At 39.4% G+C, this 19063-nt stretch overlaps 1 protein-coding gene across 2 annotated transcripts in view; it reads right to left on the bottom strand.

The window, feature by feature from the left end:
• The window catches only part of sos1 (son of sevenless homolog 1 (Drosophila)), a 249865-nt gene that overhangs the window by 54280 nt on the left and 176522 nt on the right, over window positions 1–19063 (bottom strand). For both annotated transcript variants that reach the window (XM_080200167.1, XM_080200166.1), the window contains exons 9-10: window positions 12602–12729; window positions 10927–11582 (exon numbers count right to left, since the gene is read on the bottom strand). In XM_080200167.1, the coding sequence (XP_080056293.1) occupies window positions 10927–11582; window positions 12602–12729 (784 nt within the window). The remainder of the gene's footprint in view (window positions 1–10926; window positions 11583–12601; window positions 12730–19063) is intronic.

Below are 19063 nucleotides of genomic sequence, written 5' to 3' on the forward strand. Positions count from 1 at the left end.
CCCGTCAGGTTCCTTTCTGTTAATGAATTCTTAATCCCTGGCAATATATTATTTCCTATCCCAGGTGTTTTAATTTTAACCAATTTCCTCTGGGCGGACTTTATCAAAAACCTTCTGAAAATCCATGTGTATTATTTCTACTGGCTCCTCTTTATCAATTCTGTTAGTAACATCCTCAAAAAACTCCAACAGGTTCATCAAACATGACTTCTCATTCATAAATCCATCCAGATCATTGTCATCCAACTGTCCATTCATCACATCCTTCATCATATATTTCAGCATTTTTCCCAATATTGATGTTAGGCAAACAAGTTTGCAGTTCCCTGACTGACTAATCTGCAGGTTCTCTTTACATCTCAGACTTTTTTTTATATGAAGAATCTTCCCCAGTTGACTGGGCTATATTTTGATAATATATGCTTGCCCCTTATTTTGTCAGTTTTGCATAAACTGGAGCATAGATTGGCACATATTCAAAATAGTTTGCAGCAGAATCTCTTGAGTTTTAAATTGGGTTGGTAACCAAGGGAAGATGATACAGGTCTCCTAACTGGGTCAAGGTCGGGATAACAAAATTGCTCATACCTTTAACCCTGGAAGTATGAGCAAAGGTGAAATTTCATTACATATCCACTGCAAGAAATATTTTAAATAAACTGCAAAGCCATCTGAAGTCTCCATGCTTTCCCTTCTTTATAAACACCAATATCAGAAGTCTAAAAACAAAGTATTTTTCTCAGGTTAAGAGGAGTACTATAACAAATAAAACTATAGAATTGGCCTACACCCTGCCATAATTCCAGTGTTGCTAATTGCAAGATGGCCCTAAGAGAAAGTGGAAACTGGCATTCAACAAATGAGATTAAGTCCCCTGTTAAGACTGTAGCACATACGATCTCACAATCCAATGTTTTGTTACTTGTTCCTTAAATTGGCCAAAAGTTATTCAATGAATATGTCAAAATCAGGGTCTTACTTTTAACTATAACCAAAAACAGGAGAAACATAGCTTGAATGAAAACTAGAGTTGCTCATGCACACAAAATAGAGCCAACTAAACATGTATTACTGTTTGAATGTTGGAGGAATACAGTTAGAAGTTAGGTTCAACTTTTCAATGTTAACTTCTTTGAAAGGTGTTTTTTTTTAAAGCTCGTTTTTGTAATTGCTGACAGACTAGTTTGATATTGGTCTCAGAAACCAAAGAGAACAAATGACTTCTGGAAAACTTCTAACAAAATCTACCATTGATACCTGATACGTGGACTTCAAGCGAGACTTCAATTTCCCACTGAGAGAACATTCGTAAATGAAGAAAACTATCAACTGGCTTTACAAGTATTGTGTACCATGGCTGAATGTATTTAAATATGAAACAGTATTAAGTACGTAAGGGAGTAGCAGGCTCCAGGTGTTTTCTATAATGTACCATAAAAGGAGATTGCTGATGCACTTATGCTTTGTGCTGCTGAGACTGGTCTTGTGAATTTGATCCTCATTTTGACCATGGGTGTAATTATATGCCATCTGTGTTATGGTAAAAATTCCACTTTATTGGAATGATAAGGTTGTCGTGCAAGTATGGATTTTTTTGAAGGATCTATCTGGAACAATGGACATAAAACCCCAGCAGTTAGAAACAAACCTTCCACTGTACGCAAAATAAATATTTTACTGTCTAACCATTTAATAATTTTGCATTATGGAAAATTAAGAAATGAAAAAAGTAATAAATATGCTTTGTTGTTCTTCAGGCAGCTACAGGAAACAAAATAGTGTAATTACATCAGAATGTTAAAATCCACTTTCAAAAGAAGAAATAAAGCATATGTGAGCTCTGCAAACCTAAAGTGAACTTCAGAGCAATTCGTTTTCAATTCTCATTGTGGATATAAATGCACCCATTGTTTCAAATGTTTTAGATAAATGAGAAACTAATAAATCAGGAACTAATAATTGAAACCAACGATTTTCATTGCAGTAGATGGTTCTGAAGGTCATACTGAGAGAATCTTAGACCTAAATCAAAGTTTACTTTCAAAAGTGAGTTCCATTATCTCCTATAACAGCCTACTTTGGAATTTTATGCGGCTTAAATTTTGATTTCTCAATGGACGCAGGATCTTCCGATAAATTACTAAATTGCTAAGCTATACATAAAATACTTCTCTAATTGTTAATAAATACAAATTACTTTTCTCCATATATCATGAAACTGGAATAGACAGACACCATGCTACACTATTCACCTACATAATTCACTTTTTACACTGAAACTTTTGGATTTGGAACTATTTATTATGAACAAGCAACAGCTGTTAACTTCTTCCCAAGCTGGACAAGCTGCACAATATCCTTGCTCGCACTGTTGGGGAGCATTCCAAATAAAGTGGAGGGAGATGAGAACTTGGGGAAAGAGACATAAAAGAGAAAAACTAAGATAAAAATGAAAAGTCAAAAGCAAAAGCGGAAGGCAGAGGATACAAAGGCCAGCAGCAAATAGGATCAGGGTACAAAAAAACCATTCGTAAAGACATTAAAAATATAAGTCTAAAGGCATCATATGTGAATACACAGAGCATTCTGGGTTATGAGGCAAGATTGAACAAATTGGGGCTGTTTTCCCTTGAAAGACAGCAACTGAGGGAGGATCTAATAGAGGTATATAAGATTATGAAGGGTATAGATAGAGTAAACAGAGGTAAGCTATTTCCTATGTTAGAGACACACAGGATGAGGGGCCATGGGCTTAAGGCGAGGGGGGAGAGGTATAACACATATTAGAGGGAGGTTTTTCACACAGAGGGTAGTGGGGGTATGGAATGCTCTGCCAAGTAAGGTGGTGGAGGCAAGCACGCTAGAGTTGTTTAAGAGTAACGTAGACAGGCACATGAGTGGGTTGGAGATGGGTGGATATAGCAGATTGTTTTAAATAAGGGTCATTAGCATTGGGGCGTCCCTGGTAAGGTAAATGGATATGGTATGATAATAATGTTTTTTCTCCTTTCATTCACAGGTTTTAAGTTGGTCTGCCTTGTTGTCCAACAAGGGGCATACACGCGATGGGTCGTACTAGGGCTGCTCTTGATTTTGAGATTGGTCTAGTGCTTCATGTCATTAGTGTGTGCTTAAACTGGACCAGATGCTGGGCAACACGACAGCTCAGTGACTATCACTGTTTGCTGTGCAGACACACGGATTTGGGCCAGTGTCTGTGGGAGTTTGCGCATTCTCCCCGTGCTTGCGTGGGTTTTCTCCAGGTGCTCCGGTTTCCTCCCACACCCCAAAGATGTGCTATTAGGCTGATTGGCAGTAATAAATTGTCCCTAAATTAGTTTCCCTCAATGTGGATGGCCGTAAAACAATAGATAAGGGTCATGGGTGGAGGGGGGCACTGGTAGTGTTAAAATGGCAGCACGGGCTCATTGGGCCGAAGGGCCTGTTTCCTGGGCTGTTTTTCTTCTTTATTCGCAATAAGGTAGATGAATTAGCAGTGCAAATTGGTATATAGGGGTACAATACGCTTGCAAGTATGGAAACATGACAAGAGGCTGGGAACTGAATATCCAAGGATCTTCGATTTTTAGGAATGACAAACAAGAAGGGCTGCAGAGGAACTTGGAGTGGGAGGGCAAAAATCCAGTTGTCGTGGTCCACTTAGATACCAATGACATAGGTAGAACAAGAACAAAAGGTTCTGGTAAGGGAATATGAAAAGCTAGGAGCTAAATTGAAATGCAGAACCAAAAAAGGTAATAACCTCTTGATTACTACCTCAGCTATGAGCGAATTGGCACAGGGTCAATAAGATTAAGGAGGTAAATGTGTGGCTCAGAGATTGGTGTGGGAGGAATGGGTTTGAATTCATGGGACATTGGCACTAGTATTGGGGAAGATGGGACCTGTTCCAATAGGATGGTCTTCATCTGAATCGTGCTGGGACCAGAGTCCTGGCGAACCGTATAACTAAGGCTGTAGATAGTACTTGTGGTGGCAGTGGCGCGGGGTGGTGGTGGTGGTGGTGGTGGTGGTGGTGGGGGGGGGGGGGGGGTGAAGAGACAAAGAGGTGTGTGTGTGTGTGTGTGTGTGCGCGCGCGCGCGCGTGTGCGTGTTCAGTGGTATGGAGAATTACAAAATCAAAAGGTAAAGGGGAGGGTAGGAGTGCAGGTTAAATGATGAGAACTTTCAACTAGATAAAGGAGTCGAGGGCTCAGGAGAGGTTAGTAACATTTCCAGACCACGTAATAGGACAGAGAGTATAGAAGGAATCTAACCTCAGGCCCAGTAAAAAAGGTGACAAGCATGAGAAGGGAGGTGGTCAACGTAGTGCAGGAAGATGGTCTGGGGAAGAATAACCAGTCTGTGACAGAAAGGGACAGAGCTTGCATACAAAGGAATGCACTAACAAAATCGGGTCCAGGTAAGAAAGACTAACAAAGACACTTTTACCTGAATGCACGTAGCATTCGAAACAAAGTGAATGAGTTGACAGCACAAATCAGTACAAATGGGTACGATCTAATGGCCATTACAGAAACGGGGTAGCAAGGTGATGTGGTAGCAAGGTTACTGGTGGGCGTGGTCTATAGGCCCCCAAATAATAACTGTGAGGTGGGGCGGGCTTTAAACAAACAAATAACAGATGCGTGTAAAAATGGAACAGCAATAATCATGGGGCATTTTAACTTTCATACTGATTGGTCAACTCAAACCAGACACGGTGGACTTGAGGAAGAGTTCTTAGAATGCTGTCGAGATAGTTTTCTTGAACAGTATGTTACAGAACCTACGAGGGAGCAAGCTGTCTTGGATCTGGTCCTGTGTAATGAGACAGGTAAAATTAATGATCTCCTTGTGAGAGATCCTCTTGGAATGAGTGATCACAACATGGTTGAATTTCTAATACAGATGGAGGGTGAGAAAGTAGGATCCCAAACCAGGGTCCTCTGCTTGAACAAGGGGGAGTATGATAGGATGAGGGCAGAGATGGCTAATGTAGACTAGGAACACAGACTAGTTGGTGGGACAGTTGAGGAACAGTGGAGGATTTTTAAGGAGATTTTTCTCAGTGCTCAGCAAAAATACATTCCTTCTTTTTCACTGGAATATAAGAAAAGGGATAACCAGCCATGGATAACTAAGGAAATAAAGCAGAGTATCAAATTAAAAACCAATGAATACAGAATGGCCAAAATTAGTGGGGAAACTAGAAGATTGGGAAAGCTTTAAGAAACAAAGAACTATTAAAAAAGCAATAAAGAAAGGAAAGATAGATTATGAAAGTAAACTAGCACAAAATATAAAAACTGATAGTAAAAGTTTTTACAAATATATGAAATGGAAAAGAGTGGCTAAAGTAAATGTTGGATCCTTAGAAGATGAGGAGGGAGATTTAATAATGGGAAACGATGAAATGGCCGGAGGTCTTAAACAAGTTTTTTGTGTTGGTCTTTAGTGGAAGACACAAATAGCATACCGATAATTGATGGTTATGGGAATGTAGGGGGTGAGGATCTTAAAACGATCACTATTACTAAAGAGGCAGTGCTGGGTAGCTAACGGGACTAAAGGTAGATAAGTCCCCGGGTCCAGATGGAATGCATCCCAGGGTACTAAAAGTAGTAATAGCAGATGCATTAGTTGTAAGTTATCAAAATTTGCTGGACTCTGGAGAGGTGCCAGCTGATTGGAAAGCAGGCACTGTTTAAAAAGGAAGGCAGACAAAAGGCGGGTAACTGCAGGTCGGTTAGCTTAACATCCGTAGTTGGGAAAATGCTGGAATCTATCATTAAGGAAGAAATAGCAGAACACCTGGAAAAGAATGGTTCAATCAAGCAGATGCAGCATGGATTCATGAAGGGAAGGTCATGTTTGACAAATTTACTGGATTTTTATGAAGATGTAACGAGTGCGGTTGACAGAGGGGAACTGGTGAATGTAGTATATTTAGATTTCCAGAAGGCATTCGGTAAGGTGCCTCACAAAAGGTACACGGAGTTGAGGGTGAAGTGTTAGCGTGGATTGAGGATTGGCTATCTAACAGAAAGCAGAGAGTCGGAATAAATGGGTGCTTTTCCAGTTGGCAGTCAGTGACTGGTGGCGTGCCGCAGAGATCGGTGCTGGGGCCCCAACTGTTTACCATTTACATAGACAATCTGGAGGGAACCGAGTGTAGGGTAACAAATTTTGCGGATGACACAATGATGAGTGGGAAGGCAAATTGCGTGGAGGACACAAAGTCTACAGGGAGATTTGGATAGGCTAAGTGAGTGGGCAAGGATCTGGCAGATGGAATATAACGTTGGCAAGTGAGAGGTTATCCACTTTGGTAGAAATAATAGTAAAATGGACTATTAATTAAATGGTGAAAATTTACAACATGCTACTGTGCAGAGGGACCTGGGGGTCCTTGTGCATGAATCGCAAAAACTCAGTTTGCAGATGATCAAGAAGGCAAATGGAATGTTGGCCTTTATCGCAAGAGGGATGGAGTATAAAAGCAGGGAGGTCTTGCTGCAATTGTACAAGGTACCATAGAGGCCGTACCTACAGTACTGTGTACAATTTTGGTCCCCTTATTTAAGAAAGGATATATTAGCTTTGGAGGAGGTGCAGAGAAGGTTTACCAGGTTGATTCTAGAGATGAAGGGGTTAGCTTATGAGAAGAGATTGAGTAGATTGGGCCTGTACTCACTGGAGTTTAGAAGGCTGAGGGGAGATCTTAGAAAGACATGTAAGATAATGAAGGGGCTAGACAGGGTAGAAGCAGTGAGATTATTTCCATTTAGAATGGAAACAAGAACTAGAGGGCACAGCCTCAAAATACAGGGGAGTCAATTTAGAACAGAGTTGAGGAGGAACTTCTCCCAGAGGGTAGTGAATCTTTGGAATTCTCTGCCCATTGAAGCAGTGGAAGCTACCTCGTTAAACGTGTTTAAGTCACAGTTAGATAGATTTTTGACCAATAAGGGAATTAAGGGTTATGGGGAGCAGGTGGGTAGGTGGAACTGAACCACCATCAGATCAGCCACGATCTTATTGAATGGCAGGGCACACTTGAGGGGCTAGATGGCCTACCCCTGCTCCTATTTCTTATGTAAGGAGGTGGGGTTGTTTAGTTAAGGATGAAATCAGTACATAAGTGCGAGAAGGTATTGGCTCAGAAAACCTAGATGCAGAATCAATCTGGGTGAAGCTAAGAAACTACAGAAGCAGAAAACCTGAGCAGGAATTGTTCTTATGTCTCCAAACAGTAGTGGTAAGGAAAGGGGTGGCATTAAACAGGAAATTCGAGATGCATGTAACAAGAATGGCACAGTAATACGGGTAACTTTTGTCTACAAATATTTTGGGCAAATCCAATTAGCAACAATACTGCAGCAGATGAATTCCAGGAATGCGTATGAGTTTTTGTTTAGACTAGTATGTTGAGGAACGAACGAGGGAACATGCTATCCTGGATTTGGTATTGTGCAATGAGAATGTGTTAATTAACGCTGTGCAGACTCATTCAAGGAACAGTAACCATAGCATGTTGGAATTCTTGGAAGTGAAGAATCTGAAACTAGGGTTTGAAACAAAGGAAACTATGAAGGTACAAGTTGGCTAAGATAGATTGGGGAATTTGATTAAAAAGGTATGATATTGGATAGGCGATGGCTAATATTTAAGGAACAAACTTATGCACTGCACTATTTATACATTCCTTTCTGGCGCAAAAACACAAGAAAAGTGGCACGACCTTGGCTTACAAAAGAAATTATGAATAATATCAGATCCAAAGTGGAGTTATATAAAGTTGCTCAAAAAAGTAGCAAGCATGAGGAATGGGAGAAGGACTGCATTCAGCAAAGGAGGACAAGAGAATCATTGAGTAAGTGGAGAAAGAGTAAACTTGCAAGTGACATTAAAGCAGACTGTAAAAGCTTCTAGACATACATAATGAGATTAGTGAAGTTAAATGCAGTCCAAAACAGGAGAACTTAATTGATAATAAGGAAATGCCAGAACAATTCAACAACTATTTTAATTCCGTCTTCAGAGATGAAGACACAAAAACCTTCCCAGAAATGCTAATGAATCAAAAGTTTAGTGAGAAGGAGGAATTGAAAAAAAAAGTACGAGAGAAATTAATGGGACTGAAAGCCTATACATCCCCAGGGTATTAAAGGAAGTAGACATGGAAATAATGGGAGAGTTGGTTCTTATCTTCCAAAGTTTTGTAGATTCCGAAACAGACATGGCAAACTGAAAAGCTGACAAATGTAACCTTGTTCTGTTTAAAAAAAAAGGAGAGCGGGGAAAAAAAAAGGAATGACAGACCAGTCAGCCTAACATCAGTATAGAAAAAATACTAGAGTCTATTATAAAGAATGCAATAACAGGACACTTAGAAAAGACAAACGGCATTAGACAAAGTCAACACGGATTTATGAAAGGGAAATCATATTTGAGAAGCCTACTGAAGTTTAATGAGGATGTAACCAGTAGAATAAATAAGGATGAACCAGTGATTTTGATAAACTCTCATGTAAGAGATTAGCGTGCAAACTTAAAGCACGTGGGATTGGGGTGATATAGTGGCATGGATTAAGAGTTGGTGAGCAGGCAGGAATCAAGAGAATAGAAATAAGGGGTGTGTGTGCGAGATGTGGGGGGGCCATGCAGATACGGGGAGGGGCTGAGTGCGCAGGGGCTTGTGTGTGTGTGGGAGGAGGTGGGTTTGCCTTCTCTTGGGGAAGCCAAAAGTTCAAAATAGTTAGATATCTAGACTCTAAAGGTATTGAATGGTATGGGGAAAGGACTGGAACTTTGGTGTTGAGATAAAGGAGTAGCCATGATCCTGCTGAATGGTGGAGCAGTCTCAAAGGACCAAATGACCTACTCCTATTTTCTATAAGATTATGGTACAGGAGAACTTACATTTATGTTTTAATTCAGCATAAACTACTATCTTTTTATATATATTTAAACATCTTTTATCAGTGGCTGCAGAGCTTTTTCCAGAAAGCTTATTAATACAGAATACCCAAACGCTAATTACTGCACCCACCCACAATTTCATATCAACACTTCTGAATCAGGAATGAACAATAAGCTTTTTTGGAAACAATTATCCTTGAATTCTGCAAGAAAGGAAATGGACACACTGTTTATCTACAAGCAGTGAACTAAAGCACCAGAACACTAAAAATAGAACACATTACAGTGACATATGTGCAATTGTCAACAGCTTCATGACTTTGAAAAACCTGTGTATACTTGCTGAGTTTATATATTTCTTTTGAAAGCTGAAACTGAAGGATCAAAATATTTACTTCTTTTTGGGCAGGAAGTCAAAAGTCAAAGTGAATTTCATGAATGGTAGGAACAGCCCCTGTGAATGACCCAGTTGCAGAAGGTGCAATGAACAGGAAGCACCTTTTTCCCCCCACCAATAAAAATACACATCATGTACATCCCACATGGAACATTTTTCTGACTTATATGCCAAATTCAGCATATTTGACAGAAATGAGATGGAAGCAGTTCATGCATTGAAACTAATACCTCACTAACAGAACACAGGTCTTAATTAACATTTAACCATGTGTCACTCATAAATTACTTCAAACTGTATCAATACAGTGCAATATTCATAACTCTACTGACAAAGACCTAACTGAGGCAAAAACAACCTATTTTATACTATCAAAATAAAATAGAACGCTGGCAGACAAGGAAAACTTAAAAAAAATCATATTGGTGCAGAGCTCCTCCTCTAGAGGTTAGGTTAAAACAATTTGTTGGACAGAATAACAAACTTTACTTTCCAACTCACTAAGCCATGAGTGTTTCACATTGACAATGGATGAAAAGCAGAGAAAAATGTTGCTTTTTCCAGCACTCTCATTTTCGTAAGCACAAAATTTACCAAAATTAGTATCAGATTATCATTAGCTTTATTGCAAAGCCGAATACAAATTCTTTTGTGTATTCTTTAAAAACTGGAAGCTCAGAGGTAAAAGCAACAAAAAAAATCTTAATTGGGCAAACTGTTGGTGGCCTGTTGTGGACACTTGCTTTCAATTAAGCCTAAAAGGGTATCAATATATACCATGGTTCTCATTATTAAGATAATTTAAACATGCATAAAAATCCAAGACATCTACATGGTTAACAATGAAGCTTCACTGTGGAAAAGGCATTCCCCAAATTTGAAGTTAACTTTCCTGCTTTATGTAAGCACAGATGAAATAAGGAAAACAGGACTCAAGAGATTGAATCAGTAATAGTTCCAAGGCTAGAACTGACCTTTGTTCCAACAATATGAACTGGTATAAATATGTACAAAAAAATTATTGGAATAAAAATAACCACGTGATATTATTAAGACAGAAGAAACAGAATGTCAAACAACTTAGAAAAGTAATGAACTGGAAGGATAAACCAGATTCTATTCATGCACACATTTTGGAATAGCACTTATCATTGGTGAAGCTTATACACTAATATTGTTATGATGATCTCTATTATGTATGATGCTTAAGCTCAGCCCATCAAACTTTGAATTTAAACATGAACAAAATCATATTTTTGAAATAATTTCCCAACTTTTCTTCCTTGTATTTCTAACATCCTTTCAAATTATTGAAAGAAACTTGCTGTTCAGGCTCGCTGTTCTAGTGCTCATTTGTTGAATTGCTTATAGTTAACATTTTGTTAGCTTCACCCAAAGAAAATTTTAAAAAGTTCTCGGGTAGAAAAATATTTTTTTAACTGTGTAAATAAATAAAAGAAAGGTAGAGCTGCCATAACTGCCATTTTTAAATAAATTAGCAGTAGTTTAAATTTCTTACAGCATCTGACCCATTTATATAGAAATAATTAAGTATGAAATCTCTCAATACAGAATACAGGTTGCAACAAGGAGGCTATACTTACCTGCATACATATGGTAAGTAAGCCGTTCGATCAGTTTTATAACAGTTCCAGCTTTGATAATGGGAATTCCAGATTTAGATTGCACATTCTCCTCAAACACAATGTTCTCCTCAGAGTCTGGCTCCGCAAACCTGTACACTTCAGGACTTGGGAGTCTAAGTGGCTCCTCTTTTTCCTCCTGTAGCATAGTGGTGTCCAACATTCTCTCCAGTGTACTGCGATATTGTAAAGAAATTAAAGCTGCCATCCAATTATTCTTTTCTTCTGCTGATTTAGCAGCAAAAATTACACTGTTTTCATCCTTCAAGATAACTTCAAAAGCATGTTTGTATTCATTAGTGTCATCTTTGTCATTGATCTGTACCTTGCGCATGAAAAACTTCTCTTTGAGGCGATATTCTGCATAACTTCCACCAGGCAACCTAGGCTGACCGTGATTTGATTTGCAGCAAATCATCAAGCCATCAAATAGGAATATATGTCTTTCATGTTTTGCACCCACCCGTGTGAGCGTGCCTTCCATTATAAATTCATTACAGCACTGTCCAATGTCCTTGCCTTCCCAACCATCAATGTTTTTCTGGATCTCATTCATTTTCTTAATTGCCAAGTGCTTGCTTTTCATTTGTTGATTATAAAAACGACAGGCAGACTCACTGGAAGAGAAAATAAATGACCAAGTTTCAATCAGTTGAAATTAATGAACTCAAAGATGTATGCATTGGTATAAGCAGCTCTGAAAACTACATTTTTTTTATAATGCAGCTACAAAATAGAAACAAACAGTTTCATAGAAAACATGAAAACTGGAAACTCTTAAAATTATATACGTCATGAAGTCTTAGTAGACTTTGTTCCTTTTTGTGCAACCCACTAGAACATCTCATCCTTTAGTCAGAAGAATCCAAGTCACAAACTTTTCTTGTGCTACTGTTAGCAAGCTCACGATTGGTTAATAGAAAGCATACTTCTGCAATGGTGGGCCAGGCCTGCTGCTTTTCCTTTCCTGTGTGGGAAGTCACACCTTTCTACATACAGAAGTATTCGATTGAGCATTCCAAATGAAAAAGCAAAATCACTCACTGTGGGTCGTTTGGAATTTATGTTTTGGCTCTCTGCTTAAAAGATCACTCTTGAATGACTGAAACTGCTCTGTCCTTTCTATTTAAAGTCGTAATCATTTGTTGAACTTACAACAGTGAACAGACCAACTCTATTCACTTTTGTCTCCACAAAAACAAAAGCTGAAAAACATGACTAAACAAAAAAAAATGCCTTACCGTGTCTTATTAATAGGTAATACAACAATATTTGTTGAGCATCTTCATAGAATATCTCTGATTTTTATAAAGAAAAATTTGTGCTTCTTAAAACAAACCTTTTCAGCAATTCCTTTTAAAGTGCATCATTGCTTACCATCTGATACTCAGCAAAGTCGTCATGTTCGATATCGGGATGCTGCTCTGTTTTAAGCTTCAGTTGTACAAGCAATTTAACAGCATAAAATGCTTTGAACAAAAACAAGCTTTTTGCACCTGATGTCACTTCCTGTGTAAAATCAGCCCTACCAGTGAAGCTGTTCTTTGCTAACAGTAAGAGGAAGTGTGAACAACGGGAACTTACAGATGTAGTCAGTCAATCAGGAGAAATGCAGGAATGAATGGAAATTGCTTACCTCAGCCTCCTTTTTGCAAGTGATTTTGAACAGATCCTTTCCATACTGCTCTGGAGGTTAAGAAGAGCAGTTATGGCTTGTTTTAGGCATTCTTTGTCTTCTTCATCTTCACTTTTCTCTTCTAATTGCTGTTATTATAAGGTGGGGAACAAAATAATACGTTTTAAATGTTTTATAGCTGTTAGAGGAGCGCATATGAAAACAGATACTCAGGGTTTACCCAGGTACCAACATATTTGACTGTTTTTCCTCCAATTAGCAACAGATTCATTATCTTCAAACACTACATAGTTTTGACCTTCAACCAATTATTTATCGAATTTATGACGAATGCCCTACAAATGAGCAACCTTTATTCCATCATGACAGCAACTACTGCTTGCAGCATAAAGATAAGCTACCGCAGAGCAAGCAACCCCTACAAACAGGGCTAGAAGTACGTGAGCTCTGAAGTTCGTCTTTACTATAATGATGAGCTTCCTTTTTAAAGGTAAGCAACCATGTCCAATAAGACACCAGAACATGTTCTACTTGAAGCCACAGGCCAAGCTGGCTATTGCTTCTATAACAATGAAGCTGTAGTAGCAAATAAGTAAATAAAAATCAGACGCAAGTATATCACTTGACTATAGATTGACAAGCCTTAAGCGTTAGTGAATTCAGTAAACTTAAATGTGCTTGCTGCTACTGGAAAAGAAGAACCTTGTTTATTTTTTTCTCTTTCAGTTAAATGCTTCATTATCTTTTAAAACTGATCCAAGATACACAGATCATAGATTTTATACATAAATAGATATTTATCTTGCTTTAGGGTAATTTTTCATCCCCATTCTGATTTTTCCTTTTCTATTTTCTGACATTGGTTTTTTGTTTGTTTTGCCTTTTTGTTCCTGAACACTACTACTTTTTTTTTAAAATCAGTTTCAAATCTACATATTATTAAAACTCTTCTGTTCACACATAACTTGACTTACAATATTTATGCTTAGGTATCAATTTCTTTATAATAATGGTTAAACTGTCTTTTGCATCTTTTATTGCAGATTTGATTGGATGCCTGAGGCTCACTTTGAACTTTAGCCTTTTGATTAGCACTGTGATTCTGTCAGGTCAATACAATTAAGTCTGAACAGGAGTTTTCCATGATACATCATTAACTGTTAGCTGTTAACTGATTGGTAGTGTATATCATGATAATATAATAGAACACAATCTGTGCTTGACTGGGTGGAGGATAAATTCAAAATTAATCTGCATGAACAATATTTCAGTGGTCAAGTAGTAAATATATGGAGCTGGTGGAAAGAAGTTTTTAAAGTTAAAGTTTATTTATTAGTCACAAGTAGGCTTACATTAACACTGCAATGAAGTTACTGTGAAAATCCCCTAGTCACACACTATGGCGCCAGTTCAGGTACACTAAGGGAGAATTTAACATGGCCAATGCACCTAACCAATATGTCTTTCAGACTGTGGGATGAAACTGGAGCATCTGGAGGAAACCCATCCAGACAAAGAGAGAAGGTGCAGACTCCACACAGTCAGTGACCCTTGCTGGGAATTGAACCCGGGTCCCAGGCACTGAGGGGCAGCAGTGCTAACCACTGTGCCACCAAGCAGTTAGTATTGATTCAAGTTAAAATTAGATTTCTTTCATAAAATATAATTTTGGGATACCGTATAGGAGTAATCTGAGACGAACATGTTCAGTTTGGAATGCTTGGGAGGAAAATGGTAACTTCGGACCTATGTTTTCCAAAGTGTTCCACCTCTGGTATGAGCTTTAGAAAGCAAATTAAACTGGAAAAATTTTATCATCCTAATTTTAAATGATTTTTCAATAAAACTGAAGAAATCTGGAATGCCTCTAGTTAGAAAATGTAAATATTCTAATCATGAACATCTGTGCAAAAGACAGTGATACAAATAGACACAACATGTTGGCGGGGGAGTGGTCATGGAGGAAGAAGTAACACGTCTCTCCTCATCTAAACTGAATATCTTTGCAATGCAATTAAGTTGAATTTTGAAAGCAAATAAAACTTCCAAATAGGAAGATTTAAGAAAATGCTGTTTGTCAGCGTAATCTGAATTTTGATTTAAATAATAAATACTAGCCTTTTTGGATTGAGATATACACCTACTCTTACACAAGCAATTCTTGCACATTCCTGGTAAATGTATACAATGTGGTATGATGGTACATCATATGTGATTTGAAGCTATACCAAAGATTAATCTGCTCTCCGGGTTAGGTTAATTGGTCGCGCTAAATTGCCCCTTAGTGTCCTGGGTTGTGTAGAGGGATTAGTTGGTAATATATGGGGATAGGGCCTGGGTGGGATTGTCGTCGGTGCAGACTCAATGGGCCAAAGGGCCTCTTTCTGCACTGTAGGGATTCTATGATTTCTATTCTATGATTCTACATTGACAGTTTTTGCAACTTGTTGGCAGCATGTCCACTCGCTATCGAAAAACAGATCACTAAGTTTGTTGAATTTTTAATGCAGGAACATTTACTGTAGTAATGTTTTGATATACGTTTAAGTTGCCCAGGGTCAGCTATGATCTGTTTTTTTATGTATATAATTATAAACAGCCACAATTCCCAAGTTATACACAAGACTTCCTCTGTACATTCATGTGCTAAAAATGAGAGAATCACTAAATCTTGCTATAAATAACAAAACAGATTCAACAGTGACTTCAATGTAGATGAACACTAAAACGTAGTGGCCTATGAAGATAAGATTTAAGGAAAATCTTAACACGAGTACAAGGACACCTGAATAGAAGAGGGCACAAGTCAGTAAGACAAATAGTAATGTAGTAATGTAAAATGGAAAGAAAAATTGGTTAACAATGGGATGTTTTTACAAAGAAAGCTGCAGTGTGTAGAATATGTAAATAAAAGGTACTTGAAGTATAAATAAAGAAGTGAGACCCTAAATGAAAATGAAAGGATGTGAATGGTCTTAAGCATGATGAAAATTATTAAAAATAAGAGCGAAATGATCAAGTAAAGAAGTGTTGAGAGAGATTGGGAAAGCCAAAAAGAGTGAAGAGAGAATCTCAAAAGTATTTAAAAAGTGAAAAATTCAACAAACACTAAAAAAAGTTTGATAAGCCCACAGGATTGGATAGTTAGCAGAGGATAATCAACTATTTGCATTTATAAAACATCCCCAGTTTCTTCTTAGCAGCAATGAAAGAAAGTCTGATTCTGAGCCCAAAGAGATACGACCGATGACCAAAAACTTGGTCAGAGATGGGTTTTGAGCAGCAGCTTAGAGGAGAGGTAGAGACACAGATGTTCAGGGATGGAATTCCAGAACGTAGCTGAAACTTGTGAGTTACAAGTATTTCATAACATTATTTAGCAAAGAGAAAGACATTGGGAAAAAGGTATAAAAAAAACACATAATAAATCAAAAGAATACTTGAAATTTTATTCAGCAAAATGAGGACAGTGTATTGAGACCATTTGTCCAGAAATCCTGAGGGAAATGGGAGAAGACACAGCAGAGGCTATAGAAATTAGATTGAATGGGGATGTGTGTTGGATTTCTCACAAGACGACAATATAACACAGATTTTCAAAAAAAAAGCAATCCAAGGCAATTTAACACTTGTATTGGAGCAAATTTTGGAATCATGAATTAGTAATGAAATCACTAGATTATCCAGAAGGAAGAATAATTACAAGCCACCAACACAGATTTTAGAAAGGAAGATTATGCTCAGCAAACCTAATAGAGTTCTTTTGAGACGTAATAGATTATCGTGGATTTGGAAAACGTACATAGAACTTTAGAAAGTCTTTCTCAAGGTATCATACAGGAGACTATCAGAGATTAGATCAGAGTAACAGCAGTTTCTCAGAGTTACCAGGTGTCAGTTGCAATGGCCCATAGGATTCGGGTCAGACTAAAGGTGGCGCATGTTCCATTTGGAGTTTTTGACAAATGTCTGGACACTTTTTTGCAATCCCTCACTGTTAAGGTGTTCAACAAGGGCACCAATCCATTGTTCCACTGTTCGCTGGAGTGGGCGGAGTGAAGGAGCACTGAGTCAGGTAAGAAATTACCTGTTTAAAAACTGTTTAAAACATTTAAAAGCATTTTCGCGGGCTTTTTAGTGTTTAGTAAGAACTTACCTTGTAGAACTGTTAGATTCATTTAAAAGCATTTTCGCGGGCTTTTTGTGTTCACCGCTTTAAGAATTCAAAGGGAGTGGATAGCAGGGATTTGTGGGTAAGCAGTCTTTTAAACAGCGCCAGGTTTAAAAGGAGGCCTGGTGTAGACAGCAGGCAGCGTCAGAGCGGGCAGTGGAGTGAGAGGGAAGCTGAGTGAGCTGCTAGGGCTTAGGATCTAAGGGCTCTGGAGAAAAGGGCCAGGTAAGTTTGCGTTGAAATCGGTGTTCAGTAGTACTACAGGGAATAATGGAGGGGCATGTGATGTGCTGTTTCTGTATGATGTGGGAGCTGGTGGACCCCAGGGTCCTTCCATGTGACCATGTCTGCAGTAAGTGCAGGTTGCTGGAGGAGCTCCAGCTCAAAGTAGATGAGCTGGCCTCTGAGCTACAGACACTCAGGCTCATCAGGGGGAGGGAGGGTGCCATTGATAATGGGGTGCAAGAGACATCCACACCCCCTAGATTGGCTGAGGGTCAGGAACGGGGCGGGGGGGGGGGGGGGGTGCGCACCAAATGCCTCAGCCCCTCAAATCTGCATAACAGGTTTGAGGTTCTTGCTTCCAGCCTGGACACGAACGAGGGCTGTGAGGTTGGTGAGCAAACTGCACACGGTACAATGATGCAGACACAGACAAAGAGAAGGTGAAAAGGAATGTAGTGGTAATTGGGGATAGTGTGGTTCAGGGTATTGACACTGTCCTTTGTCACAATGACAAAGAGCACAGAAGGATGTGTTGTCTGCCTGGTGCTCGGGTCCAGGATGTCGCATCTGGGCTGCAGAGGAACCTGGAGTGGGAGGGTGAGAACCCGGTCGTTGTAGTACATGTGGGTGCCAACGACGTAGGCAAAATGCGAACTGAGGATCTGGGGAGGGAGTATGAAAAGCTGGGAATGGAATTAAAAAGTAGAACCGACAAGGTGGTTATCTCTGGACTACTGCCTGAACCGTGTGCAGACGGGCGGAGGGTTGATAAGATTAAGGAAGTGAATGGGTGGCTCAGGGATTGGTGTGGGAGGAATGGGTTTGAATTTATGGGGCATTGGCACCAGTATTGGGGTAGGCGGGACCTGTTCAGGTGGGATGGGGTTGGTCTGAACCATGCTGGGACCAGAGTCCTGGTGAATCGTGTAGATAGGACTGTAGATAGAGCTTTAAACTAATTGGTGGTGGTGGTGGGGTGGGGGCGGCGAGGGTAGGTGGAATTACAGGGTCTACAGTAAAGGAGAGGGTACAGGTACGGGAAGAAGCCAAGGATGTCCCAATAATAAAGCGAGTAGGGGGCGTGAGTAAGGTTGGTGGCGTTCCGGCGAATAGGGTACAGGTGAAGGCTGGGATGAAGGCACTTTATCTGAATGCACGAAGCATTCGGAATAAAGTGAATGAGCTGGTGGCGCAGATCAGCACAAATGGATATGATCTGGTGGCCATTACAGAGACGTGGCTGCAGGGTGACAGGGACCTGAATGTCCAGGGGTATCAAGTGTTTAGGAAGGATAGGCGGGAGGAAAAAGAGGGGGGGCATAGCTCTGCTGATTAAGGATAGCATCAGGGTGGTAGTAAGGGATGATATAGGAACCAAAGAGCGTCCTTTGTTTGAACACAGGGGAGTACAATAGGATGAGAGAGGAATTGGCAAATGTTGGTTGGGGGAGCGCGTTGGAAGGTAGGTCTGCTGAGGAACAGTGGAGGATCTTTAAGGAGATCTTTCTTGGTGCTCAGCAGAAATTTATTCCGATGGTTAAAAAGGATCGTAGGAGGAGAGATAATCAGCCGTGGATAACGAAGGAGGTAAAGGAAAGTGTTAAATTTAAAGCGGATGCGTTTAGAGTAGCTAAGAGTAGTGGGCGAGAAGAGGATTGGGAGAGGTTTAAATATCAAAGAATGACAAAGAAGTTGATCAAGAAGGGTAGGATAAACTATGAAGCTGGGTTAGCGCTTAATATAAAAAAGGATAGTAAGAGTTTTTATAAATATATAAAAAGGAAGAGGCTGACTAGGGTGAACGTTGGACCCTTAGAGGATGAGAGGGGGGACTTAGTGGTAGGGGATGGGGAAATGGCTGAGGCCTTGAATAACTTTTTTGTTTCGGTCTTCGCAGAGGAGGACATGAATAACTTGCCGGGTGTTAGCGATGGAAAGATGGTAGGAGTGGACGGCCTGAATGACATTATTGTTACTAGAGAGGCAGTGCTCGACAGACTGGAAGGACTGATTGTAGACAAGTCCCCAGGACCGGATGGAATGCATCCATGGGTTCTGAAAGAAAT

Source organism: Carcharhinus amblyrhynchos, chromosome 12 (genome assembly GCF_965287045.1).
Source record: "Carcharhinus amblyrhynchos chromosome 12, sCarAmb.v2.hapA, whole genome shotgun sequence".
In the NCBI taxonomy this organism is placed as follows: Eukaryota; Metazoa; Chordata; class Chondrichthyes; order Carcharhiniformes; family Carcharhinidae; genus Carcharhinus; species Carcharhinus amblyrhynchos.